The 19,756-nt window shown below is 45.6% G+C and overlaps 2 protein-coding genes across 2 annotated transcripts; one reads left to right on the top strand and one right to left on the bottom strand.

The window, feature by feature from the left end:
• The first annotated feature begins 7,549 nt into the window (after positions 1–7,549).
• On the top strand, positions 7,550–9,353 carry LOC107275389 (aspartic proteinase nepenthesin-1). Its single transcript, XM_015783121.3, has one exon. It carries the CDS (start codon positions 7,671–7,673, stop codon positions 9,114–9,116), a length of 1,446 nt encoding a protein of 481 aa, XP_015638607.1. The 5' UTR covers positions 7,550–7,670; the 3' UTR covers positions 9,117–9,353.
• Positions 9,354–15,282: 5,929 nt separating this feature from the next.
• Positions 15,283–18,496, bottom strand: LOC4338612 (peptide chain release factor PrfB3, chloroplastic). The gene is made up of 6 exons (XM_015782775.3): positions 18,330–18,496; positions 17,707–17,924; positions 17,253–17,453; positions 16,628–16,840; positions 15,800–15,977; positions 15,283–15,729 (listed from the first exon to the last, which is right to left on the bottom strand). Exons 1-6 carry the CDS (start codon positions 18,487–18,489, stop codon positions 15,452–15,454), a joined length of 1,248 nt encoding a protein of 415 aa, XP_015638261.1. The 5' UTR covers positions 18,490–18,496; the 3' UTR covers positions 15,283–15,451.
• Between the last annotated feature and the right edge of the window lie 1,260 nt (positions 18,497–19,756).

The following is a 19,756-nucleotide window of genomic DNA, read 5'->3' as shown; positions in this document are numbered from 1 at the left end:
AATTTGACTCCCTTTAATATAAGTTGGATTTAACTCATATCCTCAACTATAAAATTATGTATATCGACCTCCAACTATTAAAATTGTTCAAAATGACCCCTTTACTGCTTTGAAGGTTGTTTTTGCTGATGTAGCCTAGCCATGCGCTAGCTAACCCTAGGGTGGGCCTACCGAAGAGCATGTGAGGAAGAAGTGAGAAGGAATAAGTCTATTTTTCCTCCCTCATGGCTTGCTCTCCGTCGAATCATATCCCTCAACTGCAAATCTACTTCCAAGGCAGTATTGAGCTCGATTTTAGCTTATGTGGCGTCCACGTGGCATATTGACTAAATCTTCATCCCACGTGGCATCTATGTGACACTTGTAGTAAAAAAAGGTGAGACCCACGTGTCAATTACATTACTTTTCTCCTATCCTAAATCCCTCTCTCTCCTCGCAGGCAACCCTAGAGGCAAGATAGGTTTGAGGGCGCGATCGACACCGGTGAAGTGGTGCGAGTCAGGACCACTGTCAGAATTGGCGCGATAGAGGGGACCCGGTGGCCGACAGTGGGATGCAGCCGACAGTGGGATGCAGATGTTGACGATGACGCAGAAGAAGCTGGAGGTTGGGGCAAGGCCGGGAGGCAGATCCGGTCAGTCAACTAGACAAACCCAGGGCAATGGCGGCCTCACATCTAGAAGATGAGTCGAGATAGAAAGGTGGCAGGTCGTTGAGGCGGCATCGAGGGTCGTCGAGACGGTATCGGGGGTCGATGCGGTGGCTGCAACAGCCTAGTGGTCGACGAGCTCGCGTTGGCGCAGACTTGGGATCGCAAGATGGAGGGGGAGGGGATCAAGTAAGAGGACGGGGAGCTGGTGTAGGAGGCCGACCATCGCTAGGCTCGGCCCTCCTCCTTCCACGTTGCCCTCCTAAAACCTCAACAGTGAGCGGCAGGGGAGCTCGTGTTCCTCAACTGAGATGGAGCGGAGCCGAGCCAGCGGCATCACCAAGCTCGACAACACGGCGACAGCTATGGATCTTGAGCTCGAGGTCACCATGATGCAGACGCCGAGCAACCTTGGCGAGCTCACTGGGGAGCAAGGGTAGGAGTGCCCGAGTGTGACTCTAGATCCTTCCACCTCTGTGCAACAAGACGTTGTAGCCCGCATTGCTCGGTAAAGAGGAGCCACCACAACCTTGCTCCTCTCCTGCCGGCCCCTGCCCCTCTCCCTGTTGGTCACTTGCCTGGAGAGCACCTGGCCCCACCTATTTTTTTTTACTATGAGTGCCACGTGGGACAAATACCTAGTCAATATACCACATGGACGTCACATTAGCTAAAATCGGGCTCAATACTGCCATGGGAGTGGATTTGCATTGGTTTTCAAAGTTGGGGGAGGTGTTGTACCCGGTTTTACGGTTGAGGGATATAATTCGACCAAGGGCAAGGGTGAGGGAGGCAACATAGACTTGTTCCAACAGAGAAAGGGTGACTAACATGTGGGCTGCTATTTTTTATTTGGAATAAGTCCACTTTCACTCCCTCAAACATAGGTCCAATTTGATTCATTCCCCTTAATCGCAATACGAGATATCTTGACCCATTAACTATTAAAACCAGTGTGAAATAACTCTTTCAGCGGTTTTTAAGACGATTTTCACTGGCGTGGCTCATTGACATGGTCCAATGGACTGAGTTAGCATGTGGGTCCGAAATGTCAGTGACTCTCCCTCTTCTTTCCTCATCTCCTACTTTTCGTTTATCCTCTCCTATACCCACACAGGTACACGGCGATGCGGAACGACGGCGCGTTGATAGCGCGGCCTCGAGGCACGGCCCAAGGCGAACAACCGCTAGTGCAGTATCTATGCTCTATCGCTGGCTTGTAGATTCGGGACAACAACCGTCGGCACCACGGAAGACAGTCAAGGTGGGGGCAACCGCCGTGCCTCTCTACTCTTGCTTCGGCTTCTAGATCCAAGAGGTCGAGGCGATGGCCGAGGTTAAGCCTCCTCTGTTGTGCCCTCCACATCGCTATCGCGGCCTACCCTGTCGTAGGGTCCTTTTCTAGCACGAGGGCACCACGACACATGTGACGGTGGCCATCGTCGTCGTGGGGCGGTCGCAAACGGTTACGGTGGAGCCTGATCTTGAGCATGCGGATCGATCACGCCGACAATGAGGACGACTCGAGCTCGATGGTGCGGACAAGCTGTGTCCCCTGTGCTGGTGTTCTCGGTGCTGCGGGAAGCAGCCACTGACATGGCCTTCTGCTGCCGCCGCCGTGGCCCCTCGTCGTCTCGCTGTCGTCGCTGCTATGGAGTAGAGAACGAGAGGAGCATATATGGAGTGGTTGGGAAAAGATAGAGAGGGGAGAAGAGGGCCGACAAGTGGGTCCCATAGTTTTTTATTTTTTTTCTCATCACTTACATGTGGTCCCCACTTCTATCTAGTGATTGGGTTGCCACGTCAGCATAGGTGGACTAAGTCAACAGGCCACATCAGCGAAAACTGTTAAGGGAGTCAAATTAGATCGATTTTAATAGTTAAGGGGTCAAGATATCTGGTATTACGGTTGAAAGGTATGAATGAGATTGGACTCATATTTAAGTGAGTCAAGTGGACTTATTCCTAATTTCCAAGTCCAAATTTATCTGGGCTAGATTTGATAGGTACCAATAGTAGCGTGAAATTCCTATCTGGTGTGCATACGCCAGTACACCAAGTCATGCACATTTTTTCAGCCCACTCGTCAATGTGCTATTTTCTCAAATTTTTTTCGGGGAAAATTGCAAAAACCGCCCCATAAGTTTTTGAAGTTTGACATTCCACCCTATAAGTTATTTTGTTGCAAATGTCCACTCACCTACTCAGTTTTATTGCAAAAACCAACCTGATAAACACATGCTTAACTAAATCAATATGTTTTCATAAAGCGTGAGCCGTTAATGTGGTCTTTACCAAAATTAAATACTTCCAGAGTATTCTTGATACTTTTTTTTTTGGTGAGAATCCACAAATAAAATTGCAGACGAGAGCTTAAATGTTGTTTCACTAAGTTTCGCTATATGAAAAAAAAAGTTCAATCAACTATGGATAATAAGTCTAAGGCAAACACTTAGACAATATTGACTTAGCTAGCTTTGCCTGTGATAACCGTACATCATAGATAACAAATTGATTTGATTAAGTACGTGTACGCATTAGGGTGGTTTTTGCAACAAAACTAAGGGTGGGTATCTACAACAAAATGACTTATGGGCTAGAATGTCAAACTTCAAGATTTATGGGGGTGATTTTTGCAATTTTCCCTTTTTTTCCCATGATTTTCAGCCCACCGGCCCAGTTGTTACCTTTTTGGCATGATTTTCGGCCCACAATTCCTTAAAAAAAATCTCGCTGTTAAGTTGAGGGACCTCCAGTGAACTTATTCCTTTCTTTTTTCGCGATTGTCAGCCCTGATCATGTCCACTTGTTTCCTTTCAATCTTTTATTTTTCGAAGCTTTCAACTCAAATTTGAAAACTTTTAACAAAAAATTGAAAACTTTTGACTCAAATTTAAATTTTTTTGAAACTTCCCATTCAAATTTTAGAAACTTTCATATCACAAGTAAAAATTTTCATATAAAAATTTCATATCGAAATTCAAAACTTTCAACTCAAAATTTAAAAATTTCATCTTTAATTGAAAACTTCCATATCAAAATTCAAAAATTTTAATTCTAATTGAAAATTATTTATGTATTTTTTTAAAAAATAACGCTAATTACGATAATTATCGCTAATGACCATAATTAGCGGCGGGGACGTCTGGCGCTAAACGTGCGTGGTTGCGCGAGTTAAACAACCGGCGTGCGCCCGTTAGGTACCCTCGTAGTGGGGACCCATATTTGAAGGGTGTAGATGATGTATGTGGGAGAGCGCCGGCGGAGTCATGTGGATGGCAGTGGGGTCAGCTGACCTCACAGGGTTTTTATAAATACACCTATGAATCTATATTTTACATGTAAATCCATTGAACTTTATAAAAATAACCCCCACTTAAATATAAACCAATGTTATTCGAACCCACTCATAAAATTTCCGGCTCCGCCAGAGCGGCAGACTGAACGACCCCATCCTCCGTTCTCTAGTTTGAATGGGCTTTGGATTGCGAAAATTAAACAGGAACAAACCATGGTTTACATAGCTTGACTTGAATAATTGTGCCCTGCCCTCAACGTGCATGCCAATAGACAAGTTAATTTGGAGAAGACGTCCACGTCAACCAGGACAGTACAGACTACAGACAATACCCAGCACTGCAGATAAACGTTTAGGCTCTAATTAAACAGGCTTACTTTGTAAACCACATTGTACGATTAATCTACGGACAAGGGATCGATCGATTCGACCAATACCTATGGGCGGAGCTTCGTGGAGGGCCAACATTTAGTATAGTTAATCTTCAGCCGCATGTAGTTGTACTTAATATTGCATGTATCGATCGATTTAACCTAAAATTAAGTTTAAAACAATTATAAGTTTAAAACAATTATAAGTTTAACACAAGCACTAAATATTCAGCTGCCTCATGCCTCGTAGCGACAGATCTCGGTCCATATACATGGATGAGACTGCAGCTTAGAAGGTTGCTCGAGCTGCTCCTTTCTTTCTTTTCTACAAATACATGCAGCATATGAATTACTCCACCCGTTCCAAAAACATAGGACACAACTACTTTTTAAAGTGGTTTCATAATATAAGACGTGTATACATGCATGTAATTAATTAGCACATTCTCTCTCTTAAATCGTTATTATTTTAAATCCTATACTCACAAGATTTTCAATTCTATTGGTTGCATGTATTGTATTAATTGGAGTGATTCATGACAACGATAAGATATTAATTATTTCTTGGTCTTTGAGTTAAGGGTGGTTGTGCCTTATATTTTGGAATGGAGGGAGTATTCAAAAAGAAATTTAAGGTTGCTGTGTTGATAACAAATCCACTATGTCTACATCATATTGAGTACACCAGTCATATAAATTCAACACTTCTGATATCATACAACATATGTGCATGTTTACATCTGCACTTTTAATCCAGTTGAAATGGTATAATTAATTTTGAGTTATGATTAATACGTCCACTAGCAATGTCACAATCAAGGTTTGAATACCGATGCGAAAACTGGTAATATAACCGGTTGGTTATATTATTGGTCTTTACCGGATAAATGATTGGTAAAAAAAATTGAATCCAAAAACTGATTAGGGCGCTTACCATGAAATAAATCACGGGAAATAGGTTTTTTAGACCAACCTGAATTTGAGTTAAGATAATATTTATATCCACGACTCCACAGGAGTACGTAGAGATAAAATGTTTACCTCCTCCCAAAACCTAAGACAAAACGATACACTTTATATGCAAAAAGATATAGATTTAATGAAGAGATAGCAGCATCCTATATTGTCTTTTGTTTACTATATCTATGTGTGGTGTGATTGCTACGGTAAGAGATACAGGTTGTTCTACTACTCGTACCTCTATTTTACATGGAAGAAAAAGAAATGAATCTAGTGATTGTTCTACCACCACCACCACTCATGTAGGCTCACCGTGTCCATCAAATACAATATGGATAATAATTCATATCAATTGTTGATCACTACGAGCAACAGTGTATAGCTCGATATATATGTATAGAATTGTAGAGTGCGAATAATTTTATTTTGTTTATTTAAGGCTTTAACATAATCCCGTTACAACATACGGATATTTAGCTAGTATATTATGATAAGAGTAAATTACACTAACGACACACAAGCTTACGAGGTGGGTATACTTGTCAAAATGCAACGATATGTTGGGCCACATGATGCGGCAAAAAGTCAGAGATACCATCTTTTCATTATTTAAATAACAAAATGTAGCAATATGAACATTAAATATTTTGAGGGTTTTTTCTATTTCAAATGAATCAACAAATAATCTTATATTGTATTGATGGTACACAAACTTATTAGGTGGATACAATTTGGCTCTCAAACTTATAAATATTCATTATAGTGCATGAACTTGTCTAGAGTCGAAAATGATATGTTATGACTAATTACTCTGAGTTAGAGTCTAAATAGGATGTCACACGCGCACAATAAGTTCATGAGATATGTTGCACACTTGTATTAAATACCCTTTATCAGGCCCGGCTGAGCAGGGCAAAGAGGGCGACGGCCTAGGGCTCGTCCTAGCTAGGGGCCCATGCTTAAATGAGTAATGTATGAGCCAAAGTGGTATTTAATATTATTAAATAATTCCATGCTATCTACTACTTCTGGTTATCTACATAATTCTGATTAGTGAATTAATAAAGATTCTAGATTCAATAATCAAAATTGTATGTATAGATAGATTCTTGTTCATAATATATATTTCCTTTATAATTTTAGGTGCTGAAAAGCTGTAATTTTACTCAAGATGCATTTTTATGGTGCTAAGTAAATGGGAAAAATAAACAAGATCAGTTTAAGTGTTGATATTTTTCTATTTCTTTGAACATATATATGAAATGTTTTCAATGTTCATTTCTCTCTATGATTAGATTTGAAAACACACTTTAAAATTAAAGGGGTTGTTCAGATTGTAGCCAAAATAAATCTAACCAAATTTTTGTAATGCTAAATTTTGACAATTTAGCAATATTGCCAAGTTTTGGTAGGATTTCTTACGTATTTACTAAAGTTTGGTAAATAACTAAATAAATGCACATCTTTGACAACTTTGATATGGTTTGAAATGACATCAATCTGAACAACAAAAAGCGTGAATATACATATAACACGTCTCTCTGTAGGGGAGAGAGGGTTAAGGGTCATGTTATCAAGTTTTCCCTAGGGCCCTCAAAATTGTAGAGCCGGCCCTGCCCTTTATACAGTATATACTTTATATTTTTATTCCATTATTTTGTATTCATTTCATGCTCCCTCTGCATTTTATACTTTTTTTTGTGTGTATGATAAACACTGCTTGACTGAGTATATGCATATGTACATAATATCATCGTGATAGATATACGAGCTTACATATAACATCCTAGTTCAGCTTAGTAAAATTTGTTATAACGTGTTTCTTTTGTTTTGGTTTGCACAAACCAAATAAGTTTGTGTCATAAAACAAGCAATTTTCAACTTAATATACTCCCTTCGTTTCTAAATATTTGACGCCGTTGACTTTTTAAAATATGTTGACCGTTCGTCTTATTCAAAAAAAATTAAGTAATTATTAATTTTTTTTCTATCATTTGATTAATTGTTAAATATACTTATATGTATACATATAGTTTTACATATTTCACAAAAGTTTTTAAATAAGACAAACAGTTAAACATGTGCTAACAAGTCAACGGTGTTAAATATTTAGAAACGGAGGGAGTACTAAGCTACACCCACCTTACAAAGTTCGTGTACCTGCCATGCAATTTACTCTTATTAAATTATAAGATGGACTTGATCAATTTGCTAAATAAAATTTGAATTTTTAGTAATTTGACTATTTGAGGCGACCACACAATGGTATCCTGTCTCTGCCGCGTGGATTTTGCTTGAACTCTGGTCAGAGAACCCCTGGATTTATTTTTATTTTAAATAGGATCCCTTGCCTCTTTTTCCAATTTCACAAAAAAAACACCAAATTCGAAAAATGGCGACACCTCTGCTCTTGCTCGAGCTCCTGTGCTTCTCCATGGCACTCGCCGGCGGCGCCGCCCTCCGCCTCGAGCTCGCCCACGTCGACGCCAACGAGCACTGCACCATGGAGGAGCGCGTGCGCCGCGCCACCGAGCGCACCCACCACCGGCGCCTCCTGCACGCGTCCACGGCGGCGGCGGCGGGCGGCGTGGCCGCGCCCCTCCGCTGGTCCGGCAAGACGCAGTACATCGCCAGCTACGGCATCGGCGACCCGCCGCAGCCGGCGGAGGCCGTCGTCGACACCGGCAGCGACCTCGTCTGGACGCAGTGCTCCACCTGCCGCCTTCCCGCCGCCGCCGCCGCCGGCGGCGGCGGATGCTTCCCTCAGAACCTCCCCTACTACAACTTCTCCCTGTCGCGCACCGCCCGGGCGGTGCCGTGCGACGACGACGACGGCGCCCTGTGCGGCGTCGCGCCGGAGACGGCGGGGTGCGCGCGCGGAGGCGGCAGCGGCGACGACGCGTGCGTGGTCGCTGCCTCCTACGGCGCCGGCGTAGCGCTCGGCGTTCTGGGCACCGACGCGTTCACGTTCCCGTCGTCGTCGTCGGTGACCCTCGCCTTCGGCTGCGTCAGCCAGACGAGGATCTCGCCGGGGGCGCTCAACGGCGCCTCCGGCATCATCGGGCTCGGCAGGGGCGCGCTCTCGCTCGTCAGCCAGCTCAACGCCACCGAGTTCTCCTACTGCCTGACACCCTACTTCAGGGACACCGTTAGCCCAAGCCACCTGTTCGTCGGCGACGGCGAGCTGGCCGGCCTGAGCGCCGCCGCCGGCGGCGGCGGCGGCGGCGGCGCTCCGGTGACCACCGTGCCGTTCGCCAAGAACCCCAAGGACAGCCCCTTCAGCACATTCTACTACCTCCCCCTCGTCGGGCTGGCGGCCGGGAACGCCACGGTGGCCCTCCCCGCCGGCGCGTTCGACCTCCGGGAGGCGGCGCCCAAGGTGTGGGCCGGCGGCGCGCTGATCGACTCCGGCTCGCCGTTCACCCGCCTCGTCGACCCCGCCCACCGCGCGCTGACGAAGGAGCTGGCGCGTCAACTGCGGGGCAGCGGCAGCCTCGTGCCGCCGCCGGCGAAGCTGGGCGGCGCGCTGGAGCTGTGCGTGGAGGCGGGCGACGACGGGGACTCGCTCGCCGCGGCGGCGGTGCCGCCGCTGGTGCTCCGGTTCGACGATGGCGTCGGCGGCGGAAGGGAGCTGGTGATCCCGGCGGAGAAGTACTGGGCGCGGGTGGAGGCGTCGACGTGGTGCATGGCGGTGGTGAGCTCGGCGAGCGGGAACGCGACGCTGCCGACGAACGAGACGACCATCATCGGCAACTTCATGCAGCAGGACATGCGCGTGCTCTACGACCTCGCCAATGGCCTCCTCTCCTTCCAGCCCGCCAACTGCAGCGCCGTCTGATCGATTCTCTTCTCTTGTTCGCTACTACACAAACGTACCTACTTGAGCTGAGCTAACGGCGTGGCAGTGATTGTGTTCTTTAAGTAGTACTCCGTACAGTACATGGCCTGTTTGTGTATTGTCTATTTTATACTTGTATTATTGTCCTGTTTAGCATAACTCCATATCTCAAATTCACGGTAGATTTCAAGTCTGCACGTTAAATTATAATGGTTTAAAATTTTAAATTTTATGTAAAGTGAGAATAAAATGATTTATCAATTGTTATCAACGTGATTATAGACCCATATATATCCATGGATTTGTGAAGGCTCTAATAAATCAGAGAAATTTGACAATTATGCCATCTAATATGCGCGCCTTTGCTAAAATGCATCTAATCCGCATGACTTCTTTAATACACCATCAGGACTACAATTTTCTTGACATCATATCACTTTCTCCTTTTTTTTCCTTTGTCATTTTCTGTTTTCCCCTCCTTTTTATGGATTGTTTTACCCTTGGACTGTTTTGCCCCTGGCCCTGGTGCAGCCACCAGCCTCCATGGCCAAAGACCTACCGCCGGCCAACCTCCTTGCCTCGCCATCGGCCAACTTCACTGCCTGCCTCCGGCCCCTATGGTTTGGAGAGAGGGGGAAAGGGGCGATGGCTCTGCTATAGAGGAGAGCATGGCGCACACGACATGCTCCTTGATTCCAAGTGAGCTCCCTTCTAGGTAAGGCTAGAACCCTTAATTATCATCTCCATTATTACACTACGGGCTAAGAAGCAGAACCTAGGACAAAAATGGTTAGCGGGTGAACTAATGATATTTTTCTCTCATTTTTCTGGTTTGTATGCAATTGGATTTACAATGATGCGAAGTTTAGTGTGTGTGTTAAGTTCGATCAGTTTACAACTAAATTTCATGATGGTACTTATGTTGAAGTGCCGCGTAAATGTCTGGAATAGGTTGTGGACTATCATCTATACAGATTGGAGAGCTTGGAAAAGGACCTTGTAGCAAGGGCAAAATGAGGAAGCTTCCAACATGTTGTGATCATTAGCTATGACGTGAGCACCAGTGAGAAAACACCGTTTAAAGATGATATGAATGTAGTACATGCACTGTTTGTTAGGACAAGTGATAGATAGTTGATTTTATTTGTTGATGTGGTGGACAAGCCTATCCAGTTGGTGACTAACTTGTTAGTTTCAGAGGTCAATGAGATAGCGATGCATGAGGTTGTGACAACCAGGTAAGGTGATTGTCACGCCCAGAAATTCCCGAATAGAATTCCAAGCAGAATGTGCATTAAAATTCCCGTCCAGGACCGGCCGGGGTACACAAACGACAAAGTTGACATACAGATCCACGTCTTACAAACATTATAAAAGTCTTACATAAATGTAGCGGAAAACTTAAAAGGATAACTGGAGCTAAGCCTTGACTTGGACTGCAGCGGGAACACCACTCCACAGGCATCCTCGACGGCACGGACGAAGCCTACTCCTCGGAGAAACCACCATCTAATGCATACTCAAATTCTGGGGGTTGGGGAAAATAGAGCAAGACTGAGTACTACCCACTGTACTCAGCAAGTCATACCGGAATAGGGGTATGATGCAGGGAATTATCAAGGGGTAGCTATAATGGTTCATTTGCATAAAGCGGACATTTATAAACAGAAGTTGAAAGCAGTAAAACAGTTGTAATAATTAATCAATATTAATCATCCACTGTCCAACGCTATACCACGTTGCAACAGGCCCAACCATCCACCTATACTATTCAATTCCAGTAGACTAGTCTAGGGTGAGTCTAATCACGGTGAATCTGGTTGACCGCCCATAACCGCGGGCACAGCTATTCGAATAGTTTTACTCTGATCAGAGGTGTACAATTGTACCCACAAGACACAGCCCCACGACACGTTTCCGTGTGCCGACATGCCACCACGACATACCGGAAAGAGGCCGTGACAGGACCCTTCGCATAACCCCCTCTAACCAAACACACCACACCTCAGGTTTCACCCCCACTCCTCGCAAGGCAGCGGGCAGTCCCCTCTCGTGCCTTGGTGAATCCGGAAGCCGCATAGGCCGTCGCAGGGCCCATTCAAACTCCATCACGCCCACCCTTGCCTGGATGCGTCGGCTAGAGGAAAGCTACACTACAAGCCCAGCCGTTGCCCACGCTGGCTTGTGGTAAGTACGAGGAATTCTTCCAGGGTTTCCCGCGAACCGGTCCTTAATTGCTCTGGGCGCGACCATCAAAACCATGCACCCACGGCCCACCATTTAATATTAATTAATTAACCAACACCGGAGCAGTGAGCATTAACCGACATCAATCCTAGAATCTGATATCTATGCATTAATGTAGTTCCCCATTGTGTGCTAGTTGAACTAAGCAAAACTAAGCATTCCCTAGTCCAATCTCTAGTCATGTTATATCCCAAGCTAACAAAGGAACATGGTACAAGATAGCATGGCTATGACAGTAGGTAAACATCCCATAGTGATATTATAAAACAATGCAATATTTGAAGGAAAACAATGGAGCATTTGCAATATAGGATCAACATGTTCAAGTGACAAGCATGACTTACCTTGCTCTGCAGCTGGAGGAACTTCGGCGACTATTTCAAGGTACACCGGAGCGTCGGGAGAGCCGGAATCTAAGCGACAAACAAAGCAAACAATACAAACAGGCTATAAGACTACTGAAACAGAGAACAAAACCATTTTTAATGGATTCTACACATTTTTCTTGATTTACTGAGACTTGAATGGGCTTAAACGGAGCTGGGATGAATTAGTTATAAATTTTAGAAGATTCATTGTGTTTTTACTATAAACGGAAAAATCCTTAATTGATTTATTGCGCAATAAATAAATCCCAGGGAGAGAGAGGGGGCAGCGCCAACATGTGGGCCCCACATGGCAGTGACCCGAGGTGGGCGGTCCACGGCGGACCGGGTCCACGGACCGGGGAAACCGGCGCACCATGTGGTGCACACGTGGCGCCGACGTGGCGCACACGCGGCGGCCGAACCGACGGCCCCGATCTACCCTACCCAAGGGTAGATCGGACGGCGGGTGTGGCTCGCGGCCGGCGTGCGCGGGCACGGCTCAAGCCGGCCCGGCGGCCATGGCGCGCGGCGGCTAGCGGCGCGCATGCGGCGGCGGCGCGAGACGGTGACCGGCGGCGACGGAGGGCGACGGCATCGCGGCGACGCGGGCGGCGAAGCGGCGGCCAAGCGGCTAGCGGCGCGGGAGAGAGAGAGAGAGGAAGGGGAGGGGGGAGACCTCACCAACGACGACCGACGACAGCGAGCGATGGAGGGCGGCGGCGACGGCGGGACGATCTCCGGAACCTCCTAGCGAACACGGTGGAAGGGGTTAGAGAGGGAGAGGGAATTGGAAGAGGGCGAGGACGCCGGTCGAAGGCGGCGGCCATGGCGGTGCTCACCGGCGAACGGCGCAGAGTGGGTTCCGGCGGCGGGATCCAACGGAAGAGGGGTGGACAGGGTGGCCCGCACGACGGCGAACGCGACGGCGTCATCGGCGCGGCTCGGCGCGGCGGCTAGCGGCGGCTAGCGACGACCGGAGCGGTGGCGGCGGCGGCGAAGAGGAGGGCGACGGCGCTAGGGCGTTAGAGGGCACGGGTGGGCTCGGCGAGATGGGGAAAAAGAGAGAGGGGGTGGCGGTGGAGCTTAAATAGAGGAGGGGGAGCTCGGACGTGGCCGGTAGAGGCGGGAATCGCCGGCCGACGTGGGGAGTGGGGGAGGAGAGAGAGAGGCGGGATTCGAATTTCGAATCCCGGCCGTCTCGGGCGCGGGCGTGGGCGAGAGGGAGGGGGAGTGGGTGCGGAGGACGCGGCGTATGCGCGGGCGTGGCCGACGTGGCCGGAGGAGGCGGGAACGTGTGCGCGGCGGCGGATACGGGGCGCGGCGGCGCCGGCTGGAGGAAGGGGACGGGCCTGACAGGTGGGCCCCACCTGTCGGCGACCCTGGGAGAGAGGAGGGAGGCGGCCGGCTCGGCTGGGCCTCGGCCTGTCGGCCGGCCCAGCGGAAAGAAGGGGGGGAAAGGAGAGAATGGGCCGGCGGCCCAATTGGAAGAAAAAGAGAAAAGAAAAAGGAAAAAGAAGGAAAATAGATTTTCCTGGGATTAAATATTGCTTGTGCTCAATTTTAATTGGTTAAAATTATTTCTAGAGCTCTGAAAATTCCACTAAAAATCTTGTTAGCGTATTTCGACATGTAGAACTCAAGAAAAATTCCACATGCCAAATCCGATTATTATTTGTATTAATTTATTAGGGTTTTCTCTTGCTTTTACACCGATATTTTCTCTGGTGGATTATAAATTCAATTTAGGCTTGGGAAAGAACTTCAGGGCGTGACAGTGATGCTCAAGAATCTAGCAGTTGTATGTTGATTGGGATAGTCTAGAGATAGCTCCAATTCCACATAACCAAGTTCCTCAGCTTGCTATTGATTGGGATGCATTAGTGATAGAACATTCCACAACAACTTGGTTGATCTATGCCTTTGATGGAGGAAGATGAAATGTATACATTTGTTGGACTTAGGGCTGAGGACAAGAGAGCCAAACAAACTAGGCTTGAAGTTGAGAGGCAAAGGGATTATGTTCCTACACCAGGTCCAGCTCATACCGAAGGGAACTTGAACATTAACAAGGCAGAGATTGTTGTTAATTGATGTAATACTTGGTGAATCTGAAATTTTCTATAACTAGGATGATCCTCCTATGGAAGTTGGAAGCTTATATAGTATGATTGAATTTAGGTCAATTGTGAGGCAACACGCTGTTAAGGGGTAATTTCAGCTTGGGACAAAGAAGATTGATAAAGAAATGTTTAGGGGCTTTTGCACAGCTGAGAGATGCCCATGGGCTATCGTGGCAAGGTTGATGCCTGATGAAAGATCCGTGAGGGTACTAACAACTAACTAAATAAATAGTATCTCATATTTCAAATATTGGTTTGGCTATATGAGTTGTCTCATGGATGTAACCATCTTATGTGTGTGTGTATTGCAGGATACCATAAAAAAATTCGCCCATTCTCGTGCATCAACAGGGAGAGTAAAGATAAAGATGGCAAGTTATAAGTGGGTGGCAAATAACACAATTCCTTTTCTAAAGAAGGATCCAACTATGGGTGCAAAGCAGCTGATGGGGACTTAGAAACCAAGTACAATATCACTTTAAGATACCATACTGTGAATAGAAGTATGGCAAGGCTAAAGATAAGATTTTTGGTACATATTTGTTTAACTTCAAGGCTAAGGTTGAGCTGAAAATGTCTAAAAAGTGTTGTGGAGATAGATTACAAGAGATTGTTGATGGGGTTTATTTTCATATATTCTATTGTGCACTCAAACCTTCGATTGATGGTTTCACGAATGGATGTCGACCATACTTGAGTATACACTCCACAGCCCTTAATGGGAGTTGGAATGGTCAACTAGCTTCTGCTACATCTATAGATGGACATAATTGGATGTTTCTAGTTGCATTTGTATTCTTTCAAAGCGAGACCACTTACAATTGGACTTGGTTTATGCAACAGCTTCATTAGGCAATTAGGGAACAATCACACTTAGCAATCTGCTCAGACACTTGTAAGGGGCTGGATAAAGCTGTGAAAAATGTATTTAGTACAACAGAGTATAGAGAATGCTTTTGGCACTTGATATAGAATTTCACCTAGAAATTTTATGGTCTAGTGTTTGGGAACATATACCCTACAGCTACGTCTTACATAACAGACAAATATGAGCATTACATGAATAATTCACTAGACAAATCCAGATGTGAGGCTATATCTAGAAACTTACCACAACTACTTTGGATGAGGAGTAAGTTCTTAGAAAAGATAAAATGTGACTTTATCACCAACAATCTGGTAGAGTCATGGAACAAATGGATCAAGGATTTGAAGGATCATCCTATTGTAGATCTTGTAGATGGCATCAGAGCAAAAACAATTAACCTATTGGCAAGGCGGAGGAAGATAGGTGAGAAATTGGATGGCGCTAGATTAGCGTCATGCTGAACCTTCAGGGAGAACTGCAGGATAAGCACGGAAACACGCTCGCCGCACACTGGCGCGCCGTGCGTGCCATGGGCCACGGCACACAGGCTTGACAGGTATATATGATGAATCATGAATTGCTCTTTTATATACCAGGATTATTAGCTTTTTTCGCTTGGGGATGTGACCCCATTGTTTGTTTGTTACACAAGTTATCCTTTTGATGTGGTGTGGTATGTACCAGAAAAACAAAAGAAATATTCAGAATTGAAACTGATGTGCTCTTGGTGTGTCATCCAAGTCTTGAAACAATGCGACCTCTGATGAAAGGATCAATATCACCGTCCAGGACAGAGTTCAATTCTGACAGCTGGAGGCCTGTGTTGAGATCATGAACCAATTTCTGAGGCCCAAATTTGTACCTTCTTGTCTCTCGGCTGTACAATTCCTCCACCGTCTGCCTCTTGATCGTCTTCAGGTTCGACGATCTTAACTCTCTGGATATAACAAGTAGCTTTGCTTTCAGCCTGCTTATAGCTTTCATCTTGTTTGCGAAGTAGCTTCGCTCACCTGTGGAGATATAAAGAGTCAGAGCTGCATGAGAGTTCACAGTGCATGAAACATTTGGTTAATTTAGTACCTGAACTTTCAGCAGTAACTCCAGTTCGAATGTGTTGAACCCTAATGGCTGAATTTCTGTGATCCCGCCTCTTATGATCACTAGGGGAAGGAGAAATCTCCAGATCATTCTCGTCCAAGTGAAGATTAACTGGTCTGTCTAAGAAGAGAGGAATTATATCGACCCTAGCTGACGTTGCCTGCAAGCTTTGGTCAACTTTAGGTTAGCCATTTTGATATAAAACAGCATACGGTGAATGCCATGATAAAGTTGTGTGCACAATATGGGCATCCAAAAACTTGTACAGCAGTTTATCCAGGTCTTTTTAAACACAGAAGTCAAATCATGTTGACATTGCCACTATTCTACTCCCTTTGCTTAAAAAATTTGGATGGCCAATATTTCAGCCAGACCGATTAAAGAAAAGGGGTCACAGTAGTTGAAAACCATGTATAAATTCTGAACTATTTTTAGAAATTTGCATATTAAACATGACAAGCTGAAACTTAAACCTAAGTATGTGCTATTACTTTCTCCGTTGTATCCTAATGGAAGGCTACGTAGTTCGACTTTTGTTCAGTATTTTGCTGATGCGGTTCTATATGTTTGCCTTGGTTGGTACATACATATCAGTCAGTTCTAGTGAAGTAACAATTTTAAATATTGGAGTCCAGGTTTTCTTTATTTGATATTACCTGTCTAACCAATTGCTTGAACTACCTTGCAGAACATCTCATGGTTCTCTATGCAAATGTATTAGGGAATTGCAAGGAATTCTAATCTCATCACTAATGGGTAGAACAAAATTATGATAGGAACTAAATATTAACAATAGAAAAATGTAATCACCTCATAAGTGCCAGCATTATCGACAGAAGGATAGATCATTCTGTGAGTTCCTTTTTCTCCAGTAAGGGTGCCAAACATGTACTCTGATTCAATTTCTATGGCTGCAGTCCATACACGACCACTTGTTGATGTGATCTTCTCAACCAGCCCATCCTTACAACCTTGTTTCCGTGCCCAACTTGAATACATGCAAAAGATCCTCTCTGCCCATAGCTGCAATGGTAAAAAAAATCTTGTTTATAAAAAACTCAAAAGGTGGAAATGGTTAATTTTGCTCAAGAAAGAATTCAGGTAAACATCAACTTCTATAAAACTGCACCACAGTGCTGATAAAGTAATAGCTAAGAATTTAGATTTGGAAGGAATATTTATAGTGACCCTCCATGAGCAATTGAGCATTTTATATCTTCATTCACACGATTCTTAGGCATATGTATTCCTTAATTTAATGAGCAGCATTTCAATAATAACACAGATTCATGGAACGAACTGAGCAGTAACATTATGGAAAGTACAAAGGTAGTGTTATTATTACTTTGTTAGTACAATGTTGGCGTTCTTTTATTCTTCTCTCATTAAGATCCAATGAATAATTCCATTAACCAACATTCTATAATCAACTTGCCTCAGAAGCAGCACCATCTGATCCAGCAGTGACGATGATGCAAGCGCCTTCCTTGTCGTACGGACCCTTAAGAAGCTTGTACATCTGATAACGATCTAGAAACTCAGTAGCATCTACGGAGGTCTTGTATGCCTGCTTAAACAACTCAACATTGATGACATCCATCTCTGAGAGTTGACTAATCAGCTTAGCCTCTTCAGCCTGCACCGCATATCTTAAGCATCAAAAGGAGAAAAATGCTAAATTCTAAATCACAATTTCTGTAGTGAAAAAAGAAGGATAAAGGGGTGGAATTTTTGAGGTGGTTAGAGCTGAGTGAAGGGCAGACAATGCACACAGTTCAGTCCTGCTATCAAGCATTGTCCATTCACACAACAGTATAGGAAGCTTTACTTTGTCCAAATGTAGGGAAATTTTCTGAAGCACATCTTGCAACAAGGAATTAAGCAATCACCTTATAGCGAAGGTCTTTGAGATGGTCGACCACTCTGATGGCATCAGCCAGAGCAGAGAGTGTCTCGTGCGATTTAGCTGGATTGTCCCACAAGTTGCGCCCCCTCAACACCTCTTCCTGTCTGATTCTCCGCGCTTCCTCCATCTCCAGTGCACTGGATGCAGTCGTTTCGACCCGGACAACGGCATCTTCGATCCTCTTTTTCAAAGAGTACAAACCTTGGTACAATCAACAAGTAACTGTAATAAGTCTGAAAATTCTGCGGTTTCAATTTTAATGACTTCTGCTCAAGTTATTCTCTAGTGCTGTCACTATGTTTGGCCTGAAAAATTCCCTTCTCTTTTAACACTTTAGCATGATTTCCACAGGATTTATCCGCATGAAGCAACATAATCAAAGTACTAGTAGCTTGTATTTTCGTTGCATTCAGATTTTGCATTTGATTGAACTTGAACTATGAACATTCAGGACAGTTCTTACTCAATACAAGATAACAAGAACAGGTATGTCCACGGCCATATTAGTAACATTGCCACTGAAATAAGCCACGCTCTCAGAAACAATTTCCACAACCTAACACAATAGCAGAGGGCTGACCCAAAGAGGGAGCCGCGGGGACTCACCGAGCTCCTTGTAGGAGGCGGCGGTGGAGGCGCCGTCGCCGCGGCCGTCCGCCGGGAGGGCGGCGACTCGGCCGGCGCTGGACCAGGGGCGGGAGCGGGAGCAGCAGCGGGGCGACGCCGCGGCGCGCACGGACGCCGGAGAGGGCGCCGTGGGCGCCATGGATGGTGAGCGCGAGGGAAGGGGGAGGGGGGGTTTAAAGAGCGGCGGCGAGCGGCGGAGGGAGGCGGCGCGCAGGCTGAGGGGCTGGGTGGCGCGGCGTGGCTCACACGCGCCTCATCCGCCGCCCAATCAGCGCGCGCCAACTATTCTGGGCTTGGGTTGTGTGCCCGTGGCCAGTGGGTGTTGAACTGTTGACAAAGCGAAAATGGCCGAATTTTTGTGAGGGCTCCTTTGGGACAAAGGAGAAACATTGGAAAAAATTAGAATCATTGGAAAAAAATTTCGACCTTTGGAACCAAGGAATGGGACTGGAAGATTTGTAAGGATTGCTTTTCCACACCCCCTATTTTATAGGAATTCTAACATGAGCACAAACCTCTTGTTTTATATGTTTTAGTTAAGCCTAATGCACACTCTCTCTTGCTCGGGTGTGGATCCCCTAGAGTTGGGGATCAACTCCACTGGGTGGATTTAGGATAATCCTAACCGTCCTTTATTTTGTACGGATGTTATTCATTTTCTTCCTCAAATGTTTTTTTATTATCTAGACATCCAAAACCTCCTTGACATGATTATCTAACTCCGAACTGGAGCGTTTCGACTTCTGAGTGGCGGCATGATGAGACTGCTAGAGGCAGACGAGCATGGAGCATACCAAGTGGGAGGTGGCACATGGTGCTGAATCTAAAGCCAAAACATGCCCATAAGGGTTAACAATGCTTCATGTAAATCAGTGATAGATGCACATCAATTGAGGCTTCGGAGAACGAAACAATTCATCATCAGTGCACATCATAGCTCAATTGGCTACTTCTTCTTTGGGCATGGGAAAGGGTGGACCTAGCCCACAGCTAAGGCCCGCGGTGCCCTTTAGTGCTCTCACAGTAAGCTAGCTCATATATGGTGGAAATTTGTTGTGGTCCATGGGGTTTTGACACCAAGCCCTAGCCCATGGCCTAGGGTGCCACGGGCCAGGGTCCGCCCCTAGGCATGAGCGCATAGCTATCGTATGTGTTTTCATATTCTTTGATAGTAGTAGGCTGGCAACATCAACATTAGTTCTCCACTGAGGCCGCAATGGTTGCCGCCGAGAAAGAAGGCAAAGGAAAGATGTTGCTTATTCCAATCTATTCACTAGAAACAATGGCTACGATTAACTGAAATCTATATGGTGGAGTTGAGGCCAGCTGCAGGGGATCTGTACTACCCTGCTTGCCATATCTATACTCTCTCTCTCTCTGTATTTTCAAAATCCTGTGTTCCAAAT

This window comes from Oryza sativa, chromosome 5 (genome assembly GCF_034140825.1).
Source record: "Oryza sativa Japonica Group chromosome 5, ASM3414082v1".
Taxonomy (NCBI): Eukaryota; Viridiplantae; Streptophyta; class Magnoliopsida; order Poales; family Poaceae; genus Oryza; species Oryza sativa.
The sequence above is the reverse complement of the archived record's forward strand: the minus strand, read 5'-3'. Positions and strand labels throughout refer to the sequence as shown.